Raw genomic sequence first — 21253 nt, forward strand, 5'->3', positions numbered from 1 at the left:
TAAGTCCGTTTGGGGACCATGATGATTTGTTTTCCCAATAGCTTTTCTATGTAAACATGTGCAAAGACATCTTGGTCCAGAGTGCTGCATCACGTGCAGCAGCGCAACGTTTTAAGATGCGGTGTCTTGTTGAAATTGTACTTTAAACAACTCATCTTGAGAAACTTGTGTTGGCTTGTATTCATTCATCTATCTTTTTTAGCGCAAGAATGTGTTCATCTGAATGACCCGTTACACATTAAGGTAAGGCTGTAATCACCATTAGCATTGAGAATAGCCAATATTCCGAATAGCTCTCAATCAGAATGGTGTTTTCTGGGAATGGGGTTCTTAAACTTTTATACTGGACTACCCTAATCTTTAACATTTTGTCACATTCTTAAATGAAGGTGTGCAATCTGTCAAACTGAATATTCATGCTGGTTTAGTGCTGGTCTAGCTGGTGAACCAGGATCATTTTTCTCATGAAGGTGGTTAAGCTAGTGAAGAGGCCTGGTTGGGACATCAGTACACCAGCATTCCATACCAGGGACCAGCATCAAAAACACAACATATGCTGGTGAAAAGCTATTCTAGTCTTTTCAACAGGGCTCTCCTCTCCTCTCCTCTCCCTGTCTTTGTAAATAACACAACCGACTGACATAATCTTGAAAGAACAAGAAAAATGAGCTTGATAACAAAACACCACAACAAGCAAAATAACAGTTAGGGTAACAGTATCAGTTCCAGCACCAATATGAAATAATGTTGGTTTAGCCATAAGGAGAGCTTAAATCAAATGTCAGAACATGTACTACTGCCAATTCTTCCTCAGCAGCACACACACTCACTCACATGCACACCTCTCCAACCCTCCCCCTTTCGGCTGGATTGCCTTAGGCTGAATGATTAATTTGTTGATATTGATTTCTCTTCCTGAGCCAAGAGAACGACCAAGGGGGCACGTATCGTCTGTGTGCATGTATGTGAGATGGAACAGAGAGCGACTCTTGGATGACAAACAAGTTAAAGACAGCATGTGTTTTTTAGAGAGCAGAGGGTTTTGTAAGATTTACAGATTTACAAAAGAGAGGTTAAAGGAATAGTTTTCCATACAAAATATATAAACATCCTTAAAGGGATGATTCAACCAAAAATCTCATAATTGTTTCACTCTCATGCATCCCAGATGTTTATGACTTTCTTTCTTCTGCTGAACACAAATGAAGAATATAGAAGAACATTTCAGCGCTGTAGGTCCATTCAATGCAAATAAATGGTAGCCAAAACTTTGAAGGTTAATATTTAAGCTTTTACTATAAATCTTCACTTTCACTTTCTTCTTCTTTGATTTTGGTGATTCAAATTTGTTTGTGCATATCACCACCTACTGGGCATGGAGGAGTATTTATAGTAAAAAAGGTCATATATTTTGATCTGCTTCTCACCCACACCTATTCTATCGCTTCAGAAGACATAGATTTAAGCACTGGGGTCTTATGGATTACTTTTATGCATGATGTTTGGTCACAAGATGCAATGAAAACCTGTGAGGTTTGATGTTATTTATGTATCATTATTTTAATATTATTATTTATTATTATTACCATATTTGATTTAAGCACTTTCGTTTATTAATATTTTTTTATTTTGAGAGTGAATAACAACTTACAGTTTTTTCTGTTCATCACACAAACTGATTGAATCACTTCAGAAGACTTGGAATACAGTGCATGAGTCTCAATTTTACAGTTTCTTTTTTTTGTCCTTTTCAGGCTTGACAGATCAGAGTCACTATTCACGTAAACTATGGCGAATAAATCCTGCTAAGACTTTTTTTTCTATTCATCTTTTGTGTTCCATGGAAGAATGAAGTCATACAGGTAATGAGTAACATTAGAGTAACATTGACAAAATTGTATTTTTTGTGTGAAATATCCCTTTAAGTTCACCTCATTATCAACCTGTTTTGTTCTTCCTGTTTTAAGCATAAACTTAGCTTAGTTTGCTAGTTTTAGACCTATAATGTTGAATGAACAGTAAACTTAATTCACAATATACTTTCACAATATAAAATAATCTTATCAATTTTTCTTCTCAAATGAATTTGATCTTATTAAGGGTGTTTAGATACTGTAGACAAAAATACTGATTAAGATTTATTATGATTATTTATATCATTTTTTGCAGCAAAGAAGATATGACAAAACTACATTGATTATTCAGCCATTTCTGTGTTGTACTGTATGCATAGATTTGCATTGCAAAAACAAAAAAACAAAAAACGACCCACATTTGCCTTACATATGCTGCATTTCAACACTATATTTTCCTCACTACTATCAATGTGAATGTTTCTCCCATCATCCCGCCGTCTCTCAATCTCTCACTTTCTTTCTTCGTGCCTTTCTGCTTTTCTGCAGCCTTAATAGGCTGCTGCCGTTAAAGGTGTTAATTCATTCTCACACTATCTTCTTCATTCCCTTTCTCCCTCCCTCCTCTGTCCCCTTTTCTTCCTTGTGCTGTTGCTATGAGGCTGTGACTTGTGACGTTGCCCTCTCATCTGATTACTTCCTGATAGTGACACACAGAAGCTTGACGTAGAGTGTATGCCATTGGTCCCCTCCAAACACAGAGACAATGCCTATGTCACGCACAGACACACTCAACATCAAATGCAGAGAAACAGGCCATTGAGACCCATGAGGACACGTGGGAATGTGTTGTGCCAGGACTGCTGCTGTGACCCTCAGAGCATGTTGTTTGTCTGTGTTTCTGTGTATATGCATGTGTTTGAGAGAGAGAGACAATGATAAAGAGAGCAAATACGAGAACGATCTAAAGAAATATATTAATTAATTAATTAAGGCTGCCTTGCTGCACGTGACTTGGGCCTAAACGTTGCTAATGCTGCATTACATACTAAGTCAGATGGGGTATATTCCTATTCACTGACTATTATGGCAGTCCATTGGCCAGTGATGGGAAGATACAGTAACACTACAGTCATGCAACGTTCCAGATGAAGTCGGAAGTGGGAATAGTTGAGTTGAAATTTCCCACTTCTGACCTCAAATTGTTCCAGTCAATCATAGGTCATGGTCAAAGATAAACAAAACAAGATGGTGTCATGGCTCATTGTCTTTTGCCATTTATGGGCTGAAAAAAAATTGCATTTGCTCTAAATTCAGCCAATAAAAAAGCAAGGCAGTATATATAACATTATAATTGTATCAGATTTAAATGCCCTTTCAGAAATACTGCATGATAAAGAGACTGTATAGGATAAGACATGTCACTGGTATACTTATGACTGGGAGAAATTGTAACACTGGATATGGCAGGTTCCGGAAATCTCTGCCAGTTAAAAGAGCCCATCACTTTTTAATAGAGACATCATCTGTCAGTTTTAGTCGAGAACATGAATTAGCTGGACTAGCCTAAAAAATACTACTTTTTCAGCATGATCTGAGCTAAAAAAAGAAAAAAAGAAAAGAAGAAGCACAATTTATGATACAATTGATGTCAGTTCCCCGTCTGTCACTCACTTCGACGTTGTGTGTGTGAGTGAAGCGACACTAGGGGACTTCTTGAAGGCCTCGGTTACCTCTGAATTTGAGAATAGGCCAATGAGAAATTGGCAGAATTTGCATGTCCCTCCCCTGGACATACGGGTATAAATTGAATGAATCATGCATCTGTCCATTCTGAATTTTTCTTCGGATCGGAGCGGTTGTGCGATCAGCGAGCTGAGAACATTTACTGTTCCATTCACCTCTGCAGAGCTTACGCTGTTGGATCCTACAATGCATAACAGCGGCTTTCTCCTTCTCTGCACAGCAGTGCAGCTTAACCCCTGGGCGCATCAGTAGCGCTGCTAAAAGAGAATATTTGTAATATAGTTTATTTTCTCTAAAAGAGCAAATACACGGCTGGCGTTGAACATCCTTTTCAGGACGCGTCTTTATAAAGATGCCCTTACGCCCCTGTGTAGTTCCTGGATACAGTCGATTTCTCTACACTCCTGAAGGTCACAGGCGCTGCCTCGTGTGTCTGGGCAGCGATCACACTGAGGCGGCATTAGTGGATGATTCATGTTCTCACAGCAAGAACCTCACCATGGCAAGGTTGCGATCGCAGCCTTCCTTCTTAAGGAGTAACGCTAATCCAGCCACCCCCAAGTCGTCCTCCCCACAGTCTTCACAGCCAGACGATTGGTTCCTCGGGTCTGGGCGCCGCTCACAGCCAAGACTCCCCTGGTTAGGTGCATGATGAGCTGATGAGGTCGTGGGGGGCCCCTTTCACTGCCCGCAACCGACCTCCTCGCTCATCTGCTCTCACTACCCTCGATGGCGGGGTGACCCACGGGTACTCAGAGGTCCCCCAAGTGGACAGAGCAGTTGCCTGGGGAGGTTTCTCGTGCTAATACGGGGAAAGCACGATCAGACAGCACCGCTATGATAGCATACATAAATCGCCAAGGCGGTGTGCGCTCTTGTTATATGTCACAACTCGCCCGCCATCTACTCGTTTGGAGGTCTCAGGTCGTTGCGCACCACTCACATCCCAGGCAACCTCAACACGGCAGTGGATGCGCTGTTGCGACAAGGTATGCTCAGTGTAGAGTGGAAGTTCTACCCCCAGGTGGCCATGCTGTTTTGGGAGCGGTTCGGCAAAGCACAGATAGACATGTTCGCTTCCAAAGAGTCCTCCCATTGCCCACTCTGGTACTCCCTAGTGGAGGCTCCCCTCCCCTGTGCAAGGTCAGGGATACGAGGAACACGAGGACAAGGAACAAGTCACTCTGGTAGCCCCCCTACTGGCCCGCACGGACTTGGTTCTCGGATCTCATGCTCCTTGCGACAGCCCCTCCCTAGTGAATTACCCTGAGGAAGGACCTTCTTTCTCAGGTAATGGGCACCCTCTGGCATCCATGCCCATAGTGAAAAGAATGCCTTCCCCGATAGCTGAATGATGCTGAATCGAGCCACTGCTATGGCCGAACCTTATTCTCGGCTCCTCAGTGCAAAACCTGAATGGATAGATGCATGATTCCCTCCTTTTATACCCGTATGTCCAGGGAGGGTGTAACGTTAGCAGGAGGAGGCAGACGAGGGGTGAGGATCTAAGTGCGGGTTTTTATTGAACAAAGTGAAAACAAACAAGACTGGAACAAAGGAAACGTCCACGATGGGAAAAACTAAACCAAAACACGAAAACATCCAAAGGGTACACAAACTGGGTAAACAAGGCAAAACATCAACTTTCAGACATCCACAAACAACGATCAACAATGACTGACCAAACAACCAGGGTTTATATACAGAGGAGTAATGAGGACTAAACGACAATCAGGTGAGGACAATGACAAAGTGCTGGCAGTGATGAGGGCCGGGAATTGTGGGAATTGTAGTTCAAGACAATAGACTAGTGAAACATGGGGCAGACAACATGGGATCGTGACAGAGGGACATGCGATTTCTGTCTGCTAATTTTTCATTGGCCTTTTCTCAAGTTCAGTGGTAACCGAGGCCTTCAAGAAGTCCTCTAGTGTCACTTCACTCGACACAATGTCTCATTCCCTCCATCAGGGAACGGAGGTTACAATAGTAACCTAGACGATTTTATTGCTGATTTGCAATGTGTTTATAATTTTGACCAATTGTTTTGGAGATTTCTGTCTTTTCCCATTCAAGTAGAAAGGAACAGTACTTGTATCCACAGAAAATAGCTTCCCGGAGGTGTTACTAACATACCCAGTGACCTGACTTGCCTTAAAGGGACATTTTTCCAGAACCCCTCTGCCATTGGGTGCCTTCAAATTAGTAAAACGTAGCATAACATGGTGGTACACTGGTGAGGAGACCAGAGGCAGTTCTTTTTGAATGGATGTTAATGAAGGAGATGCTTCAGTACACCGAATTAACTGCTTTTGTGAGGAAACAGCTTAATGAATTGACTGCATGTCTGCTAATCTTCAACATGTTTTAATCTAAACAATCCTTTTGGAATTAACTATGTGTGGTTTGAGCTTACTAAAATAAAATGACTCACAGACGATTTTGCGACAAGTAGGTGTCAGTTTACGGCTCTCCCCACTCATTTGTATGGTATTCGCAAAGGTAATTTATGCTAGTTGACCGTTATGCTCTCTCCTATGGTAAAAATGTGAAGGTTATCTCTGTATAAAGGAATCTCTGATTAGTCACCGCCAAGAGTGTTAGTTAACTGCTATCTTGGGAATAACAGTCAAATGACACTTCTCACTGAAGTTGTGATTGATCGATCTGCCCTGACTTTACAAGCAGACTTGTAGTTGGAATTAAAATCTTTCTTTGGTCCAAGTTGCCTAGACTGTAGCTTTGCAGGTTTGTATTGTCAAAACAGATGTCTTCTAGAGACCAAATTATGAAGCCTAAGGACCCATGCAATGCTAGCATTTGTTTTCCAAGTGTTCGATTATTAAAAGAGAGGATAATTTATCGGTTTTACACACCTGTATTTTTTTTATTATTGATACATTTTAATTACTTAAAAGTTAATGTTTATCATTAACTTTGCACATCGATTATTTGATATCATAACCCCGCATCTTCGCAAAATCAAAGTTTAAATGAAAAGTCTGACTTTAAGTGGTGTTCCAATGCACATTAAGGACATATTTTGACTATGCAAGCTGAATGATTTGCAGCATTTTACTAGATATTTCTCTTCATATGATTTTTGAGCATTCTCTCAAAGTGCCTCATTACATTAACCTCATATCCCCTGATGTCACAGAAGCAGTGGCTCACTTAACTTTAGTGCCCATACTAGCTATGGTCACCCAAAGGGCCCTGAGAGAGCGGCTGGTGGAGCAGCGTGTGATTCTCAGTGCAGTTCAGCTGATTAATTGCTTTAATTAGGCTCATACAGGGGTGTACAGGGATGCATTGTGTGTAGCCAGCTGAGGAAGCATTGTGGACTTACAGAGGTCAGTGTACCTGGACCTCTTATCCCTGAGTGTGACTCCTGCTGCCTGATTTCCTATTGCTCTCCCAGAAAGAGAACGCACTCAGAGACTGACATCACTGGATTTCACTTAATGCATTCTGCTCTTTAGGTAACTTAATCGTAAAATGTTTAATATCTGTGGCATCAAGCGGAATTGCTAAAGTAATTACTTTTTTTATTGCTTATGGACTTTTAAGCAATTACTTATAGGGTAGTTGAGAGAGACAAGAAAGTTGTGGGGTATAGGATTGAGAGATTCTAACTTTTAGGGAAAAGTTACACACACACACACACACACACACACACATGTAGCACAAGCCACAGTGAAGATGAGAGGCACCTTGTCCTGGAAACCAATCTGAGAGAGCAAAGAGAAGCCATACTGCTCTTCATTAAAAATTCATATAGTTCCTTATTACTCTAAGAAAAAGACACACACACACACACACACACACACACACACACACACACACACACACACACACACACACACACACACACACACACACACACACACACGTTGTGTTTCCATGTTTTATGGGGACTTTCCATAGACATAATGGTTTTTATACTGTACAAACTTTATATTCTATCCCCTAAACCTAACCCTACCCCTAAACCTAACCCTCACAGAAAACATTCTGCATTTTTACATTTTCAAAAAACATAATTTAGTATGATTTATAAGCTGTTTTCCTCATGGGGACCGACAAAATGTCCCCACAAGGTCAAAAAATTCTGGTTTTACTATCCTTATGGGGACATTTGGTCCCCACAAAGTGATAAATACACGCTCACACACACACACACACACACACACACACACACACACACACTCACACACACACGTTGTGTTTCCATGTTTTATGGGGACTTTCCATAGACATAATGGTTTTTATACTCTACAAACTTTATATTCTATCCCCTAAACCTAACCCTACCCCTAAACCTAACCCTCACAGAAAACTTTCTGCATTTTTACATTTTCAAAAAACATAATTTAGTATGATTTATAAGCTGTTTTCCTCATGGGGACCGACAAAATGTCCCCACATGGTCAAAAATTTCGGGTTTTACTATCCTTATGGGATAGCACCATCGTCGTCAGCTGTTTTGTGAAGCAATACTGTTTGTATCTTGGCATATACTGAACACTGCACCCTTTCTGAATTATTTGATGCATGCAAAAGTAAGATACCAGGTGCACATCATTTCTTGATAAACCCAGCACATCCTCTACTTCCAGGACTTCAAATCAGTATTCTTCAGTGCTCTTCATAGCACTGATATCCAGATTTTGTCATTTACATGAAAGCTCAGATTTACATTTTTAAAGGACCTTCCATTCTCTTCAACTGCTCTTGTAGGGGAATTCTGCAAACAAAATATAAACACAAATAGAGACCTTTCCCAAGATATTGATCCTATCAAGTCATTCAAATGTAGTTAGTGGTTCTCACTATTACTATTTTAGAGAATTTCAAAGAGTTTTGGGGTTGGCATGGCCAACCACCCAGAATCGCTCTACCAACCACATAGCAATGTTCTGGCAACCATCCACAACACTCTAGCTTTGTGGTGGAGTATTTGCATGGTCAAGCACCACACACCAACTGTAGTGTAAAACTCAAAACATTGTTTGATTTTAGGCTGATTAACACTGGGCTTGCAACCACATTTTCCCTGAGATAGCTCGTCTTGTTGGATTCTCCCAGATGAAGTTGACAGTAGAAGTCTCATGACAGCAGTATGTTTAGCCAACAGCACCATTTGCTGTGACTGGAGGCTTTGCCAGCACTGGTCCCTGATGTAAACACAGCCATCTGAGCAGCTCTGCTTAACCACAGCACTGCTTGGCCCCTTTGGGCTCAGACCACCATACAAAGTGGCCCTCTATTCTTCTCAATGACTATGTTCTGAGTAGCATTCTACCATACTTCTCCTACTATTTCTGCAGTATATATATTATGTATACTGTGCACAGTATGTACATTTTCTGCATGCATAAAATACCCAGGTTTCCTACAGTACTGTTTTTCAAAAATATTTTACTGGGTGGAGCACTGTATCCCTCAATGGAATGCGCTTGACTTGTCCTTCCATTTCTAGTGTGATTGCAATGCCAAATGTTTAGACATTTTTACACAAAATTGAATTAAAAATTTGTTTATTTTCAATAAGCTTCCTGCTAAATTTAAAACTCAACATGATGAGGTCACATAACAAATTTAGTTTGATCATGTGACAACAACGTAGCATACTAATATTGTGTACACATCATGTTGGAATTACTGTAATTATAATATGACTACTCTGAGCTATGTCCTCAGAAATTATTTTTTTCACCACAAAATATTTAAAAACAAAGAACGTCCTCCATGTGTTTTTAAAATGTCAATTGGTATTATTAGTCAACTGCCACATACTGTATAATATGGCATATGGTGTCTTATTCATTGTGAAACTGTGTTTTCATAATGGCGTGAATCACACTGAAGGCCTTGACTTAAAATGCACGGGCCACATCTGCTGTAGCCAATAGCTTTTCAGCATCTAAAACTGGGAGTGTATTTTCATTACTGAATTGAATGTTCCAGAAGTGAGACAGACAATTGTGGGACACATAAAAACCCAGATGGAGAGAGGAGACACTTACACTATCAGAATGAGACACAGGTTACAATTTACTACCCATCAATAGCCCTCAAAGACTTTAGCAGAGCTACAACCAATACAGACACAAAGTGGACTGTTCTATATCATCTCCCACTTATAGGATGAGAAGAAAGAGGAGTGCTATGACAATATATGTATTTGTAGGAATCCTAATACTCTAGTGCATGTCTTGCACATTTGACCATTTAGAATAAGCACCTATTTAGACTAAATGCAGTTAACATGGCCATGTTGCTTTGGATTATGAGGGGCATGAAATCAATTATATTTGTAGCTCAATAAATATATTTTAGTCAAAGTAATAAAATGTACTTAATGAGCCCTATTTCTCTGTGTTCTCTAATAAATTAAAAAACAAATTGAGTTAATGTTTTCTTTTGGGATTTTGGGGGAAAGAACTCACAATGTTGGTGCTAGTTATGCTGCAAATTGGTGTGACTTCAGAAATTACTTCTGTCCTTCTTTTTACAGTTCTCGAGTGGACAACAAATGGTGCATCAGCAGATACAAACGGTGCTGAATGCAAATAATAAAATACCACCAATCATGTAGTCCTGTATAGTTAGAATAGCAAAATAAATATGCTTATCAATGTTTACAAGAAAGAACCTAACACTTCCCATCTCTTTTGTTGTTGACGCCATTCAAATTCTATGGTACTTTGGCACAAATGTATCTTTCACTTGGTAGAAAGCTACGCTAGCTTAATTAGATACATGGCAACATCCTCTAACCACAAATCTATGCAAGGTACGAAAAATACGATCCACATTTCATTAAGTTAATCTATACCCAGGGTTGTCACTAAATTTCAAGGGGCCCAAGACAAACTATTATGGAGTGGCTCCCCTTAAACTAGGCCCAATGAGTAGAGTATACCAGGGGTTATAGTGGGCATGCACCATCATCACAGGGCCCAGAAGGGTTTTGGCTATGTGTTTCGCTGTCCCCTCCTTTATAGCACAGACCCCTTCTGCATATCATGGAACAATTTCATGGCCCCCTCCAGCTTATTGCGTCCCCTTCATTATTTTGCAGCCCTGTTTCACAGCCAGCCCATCGGGAAATGTCCCGGTTCTCCCAATGGACAGTCCACCATCGTGGCTGATGGCCCTGCTTACCACGAGGATAAACATGGTTTGCACCGACCACAGTTTGTTTCATGCAGTGAATTATTGGCTGCCAAGTGTATAAAAACATTAAAATTCAAGAGACATTTTGGAACCACAATTGTCAATTTTCCTTTTCATTATTACCTATTTCATTCTTATATGCATCTGCACGCTAAACAGTTTTGGTATTGTGTTGGGTCGCTACTTAATGTCCAGTGAAAGCAAAACCAGTTGCATAGTTCACTGATCTATGGCACTGCCTGAGTTCTCCCTGTATACACACTGTTCTCATCTTCCTCCCTGCAGTCTTGTCCCCTCCCCCCAGCACACATATTCAGAGGGGTTGAGGGGTGTCTCTTGGCCGTATGCTCCTGCCTGGACCAAGAAGCGTGATTGTCAGCATCTCACCAGCTAGGTGCTAACTGGGAGTATGCAGAGGTGGAAACATCTCAGTCTGCTCTCCACACTCACACCACACACACCTGGTCACAGAGCCAGAGCCTTATTAATGACCGAGAGATAGGACAGCAGCTCAGTGTGTGAATACTCATGGCAAAAATGTTACATTACACACAGCAATATTTAGGGACATTTTAATGGAGTGTCTGTGTTTCCTCCTACTAAACAATACACTTGTGGCCGGTAAAACATAAAAGACACCAGCAAACTCTTGAGATGACATATAACAAAAGCAACATAAACATTTAATCCCCTCTATGAAATGATACTCTGCAAGGTGAGACTCACCAATAGGAAAGAATAACCGCAAAGAAAAACCCACGACTCAGATTTTTCTCCTGACAAAAAGATCCCAGTAATCTAGCGATCTTAATGTCTCAAACTGTGCTCAGATTCCAAAGCCTGCAATCAAAAGTCAGACATGTCAATATAAACTGAATTGTCTGAATATAATGACTACCTGAATATTTCTTATAAAGAATCTTCTAAGACTAAATTATCTGAGCTATGTTATTCACTTTAATGGTATAGCTCTTTACTGTTACTATATGTCAACAATTGTGTTATTTTTGTTATTTTTAAGGCATTTTAATATATAAGACAAAGTTGATACTTAACTGAGATCTCCAACGAGTCTCTGGAGCTATAAATGAGCAACCTCTGAGCAATTTTTTTCTCTTCAGGCAGTTTTATCCTGAATTTTTTCACCCTTCCTTTAAGCAAGGGAAATTATGTTCTGACCTAATTTCAACACACTTTATAAAAGAAAAATTGTAATTCAAATGTGCTTTGCGAGTCAGTGGTTTGTGGGTGTAAGTTGGGGGTATCTGATGCCATTCCCTCACTTTAGTGATGCATGGTGTTTGGATTCCTCTCTGACACAAAGCTAATGCGCTGTAATGGATTGCAAATGAACTGTGCCAAGGACACCACTAATTCATCACACCTGAGAGGGCTGCAGATTCTGCAGCTGCAATTGGGGGAAAAAACAGCAAAACGCTCTGAATTAAAATGAATGGAGCAGATATAGAATTAATCAGCATTTATGGCGGGATCTACTCGCACTGCTTTAAATGTGTAAAATGGCCATTGGTGGGGTAGAGGGGTAATTAAATGAACGATCCCCTTTAAACATTATCACAAAATTGGCCTAACACAGTCTACCACAGTGGAAATGAGATCAATTCTATATAATTGGTCTTGCTCAGTGTAATTGTCTCAAAGAGATTTTGGCACTCCACACGAGAGTGCATAATGTCGAGTGAAGTTTAATTTAAGTATAAATTACCACAGACTTTGGTTTGCCATAGTGCCATGGAGAACCTGTAAGTGTGGAGCTATAAAATGAGCTTTGTTTTTGTCAGATTACTTAAACATAAATATTAGACCAACATAGGTCTAAAATATTTTGCCTAACATAATTTGTGTTGTTAGGTACAATGTGTTGTTAGTCCATTTAAGAGACTGTAAGTCTATCCCTCACAGCCTCATTTTCATTCCCATCAAAAATTAAACGTGGGACTACTCTGGATAAGCTCTTTGTGGGATGTAGCTTCAAAAAATTGTATCCTTACACAGAGTTAAACATGTGCATTCATGTGCATCTGTAGTGTTACATTTATTTACCAACTATCATCTGTGATGTTACACTGCAGGGGTCACTCCCACACACAGGTCCCACTGTGTGTCCTCTATTGATCTGTTCCTTGGGTGCAAAGTGCAGGGAAACCATTCAGCATCCCAGCGCACCAGGACCAAGAGCAACCATGAAGCCTTGTGCTATTCTATTGCTCTCATTATCCTGAAGGAAGCAGCACATAGCTGAAGAGAGATGATTGGTGGAATGATAAATGACATTGCTCAGCTCCTCCCACCTGTAACAGGAATGTCATACAGTGAGGTTTATGACCATTTCTAATTTCAACACATCATACATTATTTACAGGGAGACGAAGTTAAAAATGGCTGAATTAAAGACACTCTGATCAGTTAGACAACATGATCACATGGAAAGTCTGACTATTGTTTCAGAATGTTCCAGTACCCATAATGCCCAGTTACTGACAAACGGCATCTCCTATCAGACATTTTTGCATTGGTTCAAGTGCATTCACCTTCTCCAGTTGAGCGACCTGTAGTGTTTTGTGTCAGCATTGTGAGAGACCCAAGTTTTCACCACAAGCGTGGTTTGGAGGTTCCATTTTCAATCTAAAAGATTACATTTTTTACTCCAGATATGGTTAGGTTTAGGGTTGGTTTGGGGGTATAGTTAATAAAATATACATTCCTCTTCACTGTTCTGGTGACACATTTGCAAAATTATTTTAAGTGGTTCCTTGGAGCAAGTTAAATATTTTCTCGAACCGATGAGGTTTTAAGGGTCTTAAATCAACAAAACCGACCTGCCTACCCAAAACCTCAAACCTATACCTACCTGTTAGTGTTTTAAAAGAGGCCACCCTTCTGAAAAGGACTCTTCCAAACTCTCCCACCTCTGTTTGTGATTTGGACTGTTCCAAAACATTCCGGGGAGTTGGAAAACAAGATCTTAAGGAGAGAGGATTTGTAGATGTGCTTGTAAATAGTGAATAATAGTTAAATTAGTCAGAAGTGTTGCAAGCTAAGGAATTTGTGGATTACATGTGTGTGTGCAACTAATTGTAAGTACATTTGGATATTTTGTTGCATAATACGTTTATGAGAGTAAAGATCGCTATAGCGGCATTCCATCTAAATATTTACATTGATTATGTTTTGCACATTATCCTATCACCTAAATATCATATGATCCTCCCATGTTATTTATCTCTACATTATTTAATGTTATATCTGCATTATAACGTGTAGACTTAAAAGGTGTCTCAGGGAACATGTACGGGCATGTTTATCTGGTGAGTTGGACACATGCGCTGTTAACAACGTGGGCGCTAGGCATGTTGTGTGGTAGCATAATAATTTTTATATATAATATTTGCTATATAACTAGTTCTCTAATGCCTTTTACCATGCTGCTTATATTTATAACCAGTATTTAAGTACTTATAGGTCTAGAACTGTTTATACATCTGTGATTTGTACATTTATGTTTATTTATATTTTGTATATTGCTTTATGTTTATAGAACCACACACAATAAATCATCCACAAGTACACCCTGGTGTGAGACTTAATGTTCTAACCGGAAATCCTGTAACCGTTCAATTACTCTGAACCAGAGTTAGAATCAAAAGTGAACAGCAGTTTTTACATGCCCTTCGAGCCGGATAGTGGAGTGTTACAGACATGTCTCACCCAGAAAGAGAAGCCCCTGCTGTGCGACCAAGGAGACGAGTTAACCCTCCAGCTTACATCGAAGACTATGTGCTCAGCGCACCTGGGCTTCGTCAACAGCAACCATGGTCGCCTACCTACCGGGGTGTACTGGAGGATGAACCACTAAATACTACAGGTTATTCCAGATCCACTTCACCAATCAGCCAAACATCAGAGTGTTCAGAATGGATAATGACCGACCAATGGGACAGCACTTCTGAAAAGCTGAGAGAAACAAATGCTGCAATGCAACGGCCAGTGAAACAGCTACCAGAGCTTGCAGTTATGATGGAGGAAATGAAGCGGGAGAACGCAGCCTTGCACCGGCAAGCCAGCCAGCTCCCTGAGATCATCTCAGCACTCCAAGAGATGCGTCAACAGAATGCTGCACTTAGTCACGAGCTTCAAAGCCTAAAATCTGAGCGGAGAGCTCCACCTGAGTCAGTCACTTCACCGATGCCATCATCATGCTCTCACTCTCCAGCAGTCCACATTCAGACTCCACAGCCATACCGCCCAATACCAGCCCCACGCTACAGGCTGACACCACCTGCCAATAAGAGACAGCCATGCCCAGCAGTGCCAGTGGAAAGCCCAGAGCTGATCGAGGACCTGAGAAACATTTCTTCCTCCTCACACGACAGAGCCCCCATTGCAACACAGTATAGCGACTCACCTCAGATTAGGTATGCTAACTCTCTCTCGTATTCTATGCCACCTCGGCTGCCTGAGTTTGTGGTCCCATCAGTTTGTGGACTGGAAGAGGCCAGCCCACGCAGAATATTGTTCAGAGTGTCTCTTACCCTCATCTACCCATGAGAAACCCTACAGAGGTCCAGCCCCTACCATCCCCTTCTTTACGTTTCCTGACCCTAGGGAGTTTTCAAGCTCAGCAATTCGCTCAGCTTTCACTCTTAATAAAATGTATGGTCAACCTCACCAATTAGCCCTGCAACGAATTGCTGAGCTGATGGATGGACCTAACATACGGAGTGGAGATGTCAAAGCCTTCAGGATGTTTGGGCTGCAGGTGCGCTCTGTTGTCAGTATGTTGCAACAGCTGGGCCACAAAGGTAGTGTACAGTTGGAATATGGATCACATGTGTCTCGACTCGAGTAAACTGCCACATGCCCGTAGGTTTAGTTTTAAGTGGTACACCCACCCTCTACAAATTACTATTCCCACATTGCTGGACTTTGCTGATTGGCTGGAATATGAGCTTCAAGTACAGGAAGACAATAGCCAGTATGCTTGATGCATAAAGCAGGAATTCCCAATAAGCCACAGAGAGGTGACAAGAGAGTCTAAGCAGCCTCATAAACTGACTACTATTCTGCTTGGAACTGAAAAGTCACAGTCCACACCTGTGTTGCCAGCCACGTCTAAACCAGTTACAGTTAGAGAGGAGAAGCTGAGAGCTTTTTGTCCATATTGCGACAATATTAAGCATAATTTAAATGGCTGTGTCAACTATAAGCTTCTCAGCAAAGACCAGAAGACAGACTGGATAAATACAAAAAAACGATGCTGGCGTTGTGGTCGTGGACATAAAGCAGCCAACTGCACGCTAAAGGATCTCTGCCCAATGTGTAACAAGAAGCACTTTTTGGTACTGCATGATGACAATGACCAAAGCAAACCACCTCAGCAGAGTGCAGTTCCTTCCAGGGCAGTTTTGTATGTCGACCGCCCAACCTCTGGCAGTAAAGTGCTGCTCAAATTGACTACGGTTCTGATCAGAAATGGCAACATAGCAATGGAGGCCTATGCAGTATTAGATGATGGATCAGAGCGCACCATCATTCTGCATGATGCAGTTAGACTCAAATAAGACTCATGGGAGAACCCAGGTCCTTCACGGGGCGGCTGTGACCTTTACGGTGTCCCCAACTGTTAATCCCAGTAAAGCCTACAAGATCCGTAACACCTTCACAGCCAAGGCACTGGGTCTGGCAGAACATACACACTCATTCAGTGTCCTGCAAAGGAAATTCGAGCATCTCGCTGAGCTACCTCTACAACAGCTGGACAATGTACATCAAGTGCTTCTCATTGGCTCTGATTGCCCCCACCTCATTACACCCAAACAGCCAGTCAGACTGGGTCCCCCTGGTGGGCCAGCGGCAGTAAGGACACGTGGGATGGACACTGCAGGGTCCAGCTCAAGATCTGAACAGTCATCTTACCCCTAAACAATGCCTCTTCACCTTGCTGCGACCCATCAATGACCTTTTTGCAAATGTAGAGAGATTGTGGCAAATTGATGTTCTACCTTTCCAGAGTGAAAAGGTGATCATCAGGTCACGCCAAGAAAATGAATCCATGCAACTCCTCCAGGAGAACACTGTGAGAATGGATATTGATGGTGTCCAGTGGTATGCTACTCCTCTGCTTCATGTCAGGAACATGCCTCATCTCTATGCACGTAAGGAATTGAAAAACGTCTGGAGAGAGATCCTGATTTAGCTGCTGCATACCAAGAGGAGCTGGATAAGCTAGTGCAAGCTGGTTATGTAGTGAAGCTAAGCCAGGAGCAGGTGGATAGAACCAGAGACTCCTGGTATATCATGCACCACATGGTGCAACATAATGGGAAGAATAGGGTGATCTTTAACTGTTCATTCTCATACCAATGGAACAACCTGAATGAGCTCCTACTACCAGGTCCAACTCTTGCTCCGTCACTTCTGGCAGTTCTTCTGCATTTCCGGGAGCACTCTATTGCCATCAGTAGTGACATCCATGGCATGTTCCATCAGGTACGCCTCTTGCCAAAGGATAGACCACTGCTGAGATACATCTGGAGAGATATGAAAGAGACAGAGTTCCCGATGTCTATGAATGGCAGGTACTGCCTTTCAGGATTACTTTCAGTCCGTGTTGTGCCTTGTTCGCTTAACAGAAGCATGTACTAGATTACAGTCAGCCTGGAGAGGACACATGGGTTTCAGTGGAAAAGTCATTTTATGTGGACAATTGTCTTCAGAGCTTCGCTTCCCATGACATGGCCAAGAATCGTGTTGACAAACTCTGTAGTCTTCTAGCATCTGGCGGATTTGAGCTACGACAGTGCTCAAATTACCCTTCAGTTATCAGCCATCTGCTGGCTGATATTCAAACTCAGAGCAGCATCCTCTGGCTCTGTGAAGGTCACCATGAGGCCCAGGACTCAACTCTTGGCCTTCATTGGAATGGTCAATCAGACACCCACTCGTATAAATGACGCAAACCAGACTGTTAAGTGCCCACAATGCGAAGCATCTACAAAATCCTTGCTAGCCAATATGATCCCCTTGGCTACATTGTACCATTCACCACTCGAGCTAAGGTGTTAGTAGAGAGGTTGTGGGACAAAAGGAGGGAGTGGGATGACTCACGGCTGGCAGAAGACCAACTGTTCTCTTGGAAACACTGGGAGAGTGAATTGGAAGACCTGCAGCACATCACTTTGCCCAGGTGTTATTGCAGCAAAGAATTGTATTAGGCAGCTTCACATTTTTTGACTCCACTACAGTACTGGCTTTTATCAGAGTCCTGCCGCTTTAAGGTGTTTGTGGGGACCAGAGTGGCAGAGATACAGGACTTAACTGAATCTGACCCCTGGCGTTACGTACAGTCAGGCTACAACCCTGCAGATGCCATTACAAGAGGGAAGTCGCCCTCTGATCTCAACAGAGACAGCAGATGGAACCAAGGCCCAGCATTTCTCAGACAGAGATGCCATCATTATCTCACATGAATCAAGACAGTGAGCTAAAAAAGTCAACCTTATGTGGACTGTTATCCTCATCTCTTTCACAGCCTGTTTTCACAACAGGATTATAAAGAAGCCAAGCTCATTGCCCTCAGTCGGATCCAAGCCGAGTCATTTCCTGAAGAGGTGTCCCACTTGAAATCTGGTAACACTGCCAAGCAACAGTCGACTGCTGTGCCTAGCCCCTGAACTAGATACCAGTACAAAGCTCATACGTGTTGGTGGTCGTCTCAGACAGATCGGTGAGCTAGAAAAAGATACCATTCATCCCATTGTCCTTGACCCACATCACCCGCTCACCAAGCTGATCATCAAAGACTACGATGATTGTTTGCATCACCCTGGACAAGAGAAGGTGTTTGCAGAGCTCAGGAGGAAATACTGGGTATTAAACCACATCCCCCAAGAATAGCAGACCTCCCTCCCGCCAGGTTGAGAATTCACCAGCCAGTTTTCTATTCAACTGGTATAGAATTCTTCGGCCCATATCTCATAAAGGTGGGACGCAGAAATGAGATAAGATGGGGGATCATTTTCAAATGTATGACCACCCGCGCAGTGCATACAGATCTCCTCGCAAGTATGGACAGTGATTCACTCCTTATGGCCTTTCGTCACTTCATTGGTCGGCAAGGGAAACCCTTTAAAATCCTATCAGATCAAGGAACAAATTTCAAAGGAGGGGATAAAGAACTTTGGGATATCTTTGCAGCTCTTCAGCCTGAGCTCCAGGCTCAACTTGCAAGCCAGCAGATTAGGTTCACATATTGTTTTGCGCTCTAATGAAAGTGTTTAGATTTATACGATTTGATTAGATATTACATTGTGTGTGAAATAAGATGAAAAGTAAATGTTTATAAACTGATAATTTGCCATTTTACGTTTATGTGAAAGGGAATAAAAGTCGTTATTGTAGCACCTCTATTGTTAATTTCACCAGAAAACTGTCATGACATGACTATGAGCGATGTAAAACTCATTTTGTGAAAATGTAGGTAGGTAACGTGATTCTATGAGACCAGGTAACTGAAAGCAAATGTGTCTTTTTTCCTAAGGGAAAGAGAGACAGATCTAGATAATAGGGTTGAGCAAAATTCTGAATTTAAGACTTCATGAGTTGTAATTTGGATTGAATTTGTCATACCTCACAGTATGCTGAATTGGAATAATATGAAGAGGAATTGACTATATTGCATTTCAAATAAATTCAACATAGTCACACAGCAGAGGACTTTAATTAGTCCAGGACAACAACAAAATAGGCAAGAACAGATCATTATTAGGTGTTCTGTTTATCATCATAATATGCATCATGTTTGGCTTCATTTACAAGAGTTTGGGTTAAATTAAAGCATTCTGGGAAATTCCATTTTTCTTGGATTCGTAAAAAGGACAGTTATATTATTTATATTGGTGGCAGTTGAGAAACTGAATATAATTTAATCTTTCTTTAACCTTTACCCTCTGTGTTGTTTGTATGATGTGTTTAATTCAAAATGAAACATTAAATGTATTTAAAAAGAAAAGCTACACTTTTCAATTCTATTAATTTTCTTTCCTTTTTACTCTACTTTAATTCCATAAATTGACATCCTGAAAGTTGGATTACAATTCTGCATCCTTGAGTTCTAATTGAATTTGCTCCCTCAATTCAAATTCAGGAATTGACAAGGCATTCTCAATTCAATTCATAATGTTGCATAACCCTGCCAGACATGGAGAGCAGTATACTCAATTACTTATGCAGATGAGCAGCCCCAATAAAGGATGACGACATGAAAACTCCTACATTTGTACCTGCAAACTATCATGTAGGAAAAAAGCAAAACCCAAAAGAGAAAACAAATGGTAGAGAGACTAGGTGAGGAAAGAGAAGAGAGGAGGCCAGAAATTTAATTTGGAACAGACTGTTCTGTTGCACTCTGATAACTGTCGCATTCAACCTGCTTTCAGAGCTGAATCAGAACAAGGATGATTCAAGCGGTGTTCCACCAGGGCAGTCTCTCAATCTAATATTAATATTGCCCCTGAGACACTCATTATGTTCCCTTCTGTCTGAGTGGAAGCAGAAGAGCAGAATTTTGCCCTCTGATTCTGAGGTTGGGACAGGACAACTGCATGCTGTATTTCAGAAATTCAAAGCGAGACCTAGCTTGCCATTACATCAGCTCTAAATAAGATAATTATCCTTCAAAACAAATAGATTCTGTCATTATTTACTGTAAGATGTTGAAAATGATAGATGTTTTAAAAACATTGCACTGATCTTTTTTCTGTTCATTTAAAGTGATGAAGCTTCCATTGGCTATTCCTCCCATTTTGACTAATGATTTTACATGGCTTTTCCAGTCCTTCATGATTACATGGTAAGGATTTTATAAAGACTGCACTCACAAAGAGGCTGATAAAATATTTTAGAGCTGTGCATAACTAATGTGATTGATATTTCCATAACGTTTTAAGATCTTTTACAATACATGCTCAAAATTACATCTGGCTATCACAATGACCAAAGTTATACCATGAAATGTGGCACAAGCTGCTAGGTTCTTTGATCTTGCTATCTGTAAGCTGATCAGCTTGCTCACAAGTGACATATTAAGCCAATTGACTCACATGGTGTAAACTGATAGGCACTTTGTCATGTAATCAGGTCTCTCTGTTTGTCTAACATTGAAATTGCTCAGTTTTGCAGATAAGGCAGTTTCACAGCAGGGAAGGGTTTTTTTCGATATCCACCTCCACACCTGCTGCACTTGTCTAGATCTGCTACATAGGGATTGTATTTTGACATTATTTCATATACATTTGAAAATGCCGTTTTTGAAATGCTCTCTGTCCACACTGCCATTTTTGAGCGTTTTCCAAAAGTTGCTCGTCCACACTGAAACAAATGAAAACGCTTAAGTGTACGTATGTAGTAGCATGTACGGCCTGAAACGCAATTGTTCTTGAGTTCCATCGCTG

At 41.2% G+C, this 21253-nt stretch overlaps 1 protein-coding gene across 2 annotated transcripts in view; it reads right to left on the minus strand.

The window, feature by feature from the left end:
* The window catches only part of LOC127647357 (voltage-dependent calcium channel gamma-2 subunit-like), a 104883-nt gene that overhangs the window by 75580 nt on the left and 8050 nt on the right, over positions 1-21253 (minus strand). Inside the window, exon 2 of one of the 2 annotated variants that reach the window (XM_052131547.1) lies at positions 12846-13093. The exons of the other annotated variant lie outside the window; for it this stretch is intronic. Coding sequence (XP_051987507.1) covers positions 12846-12951 — 106 coding nt within the window. The 5' untranslated portion in view covers positions 12952-13093. The remainder of the gene's footprint in view (positions 1-12845; positions 13094-21253) is intronic. 2 annotated transcript variants of the gene reach the window in all.

This window comes from Xyrauchen texanus, chromosome 8 (assembly GCF_025860055.1).
Source record: "Xyrauchen texanus isolate HMW12.3.18 chromosome 8, RBS_HiC_50CHRs, whole genome shotgun sequence".
Taxonomy (NCBI): domain Eukaryota; kingdom Metazoa; phylum Chordata; class Actinopteri; order Cypriniformes; family Catostomidae; genus Xyrauchen; species Xyrauchen texanus.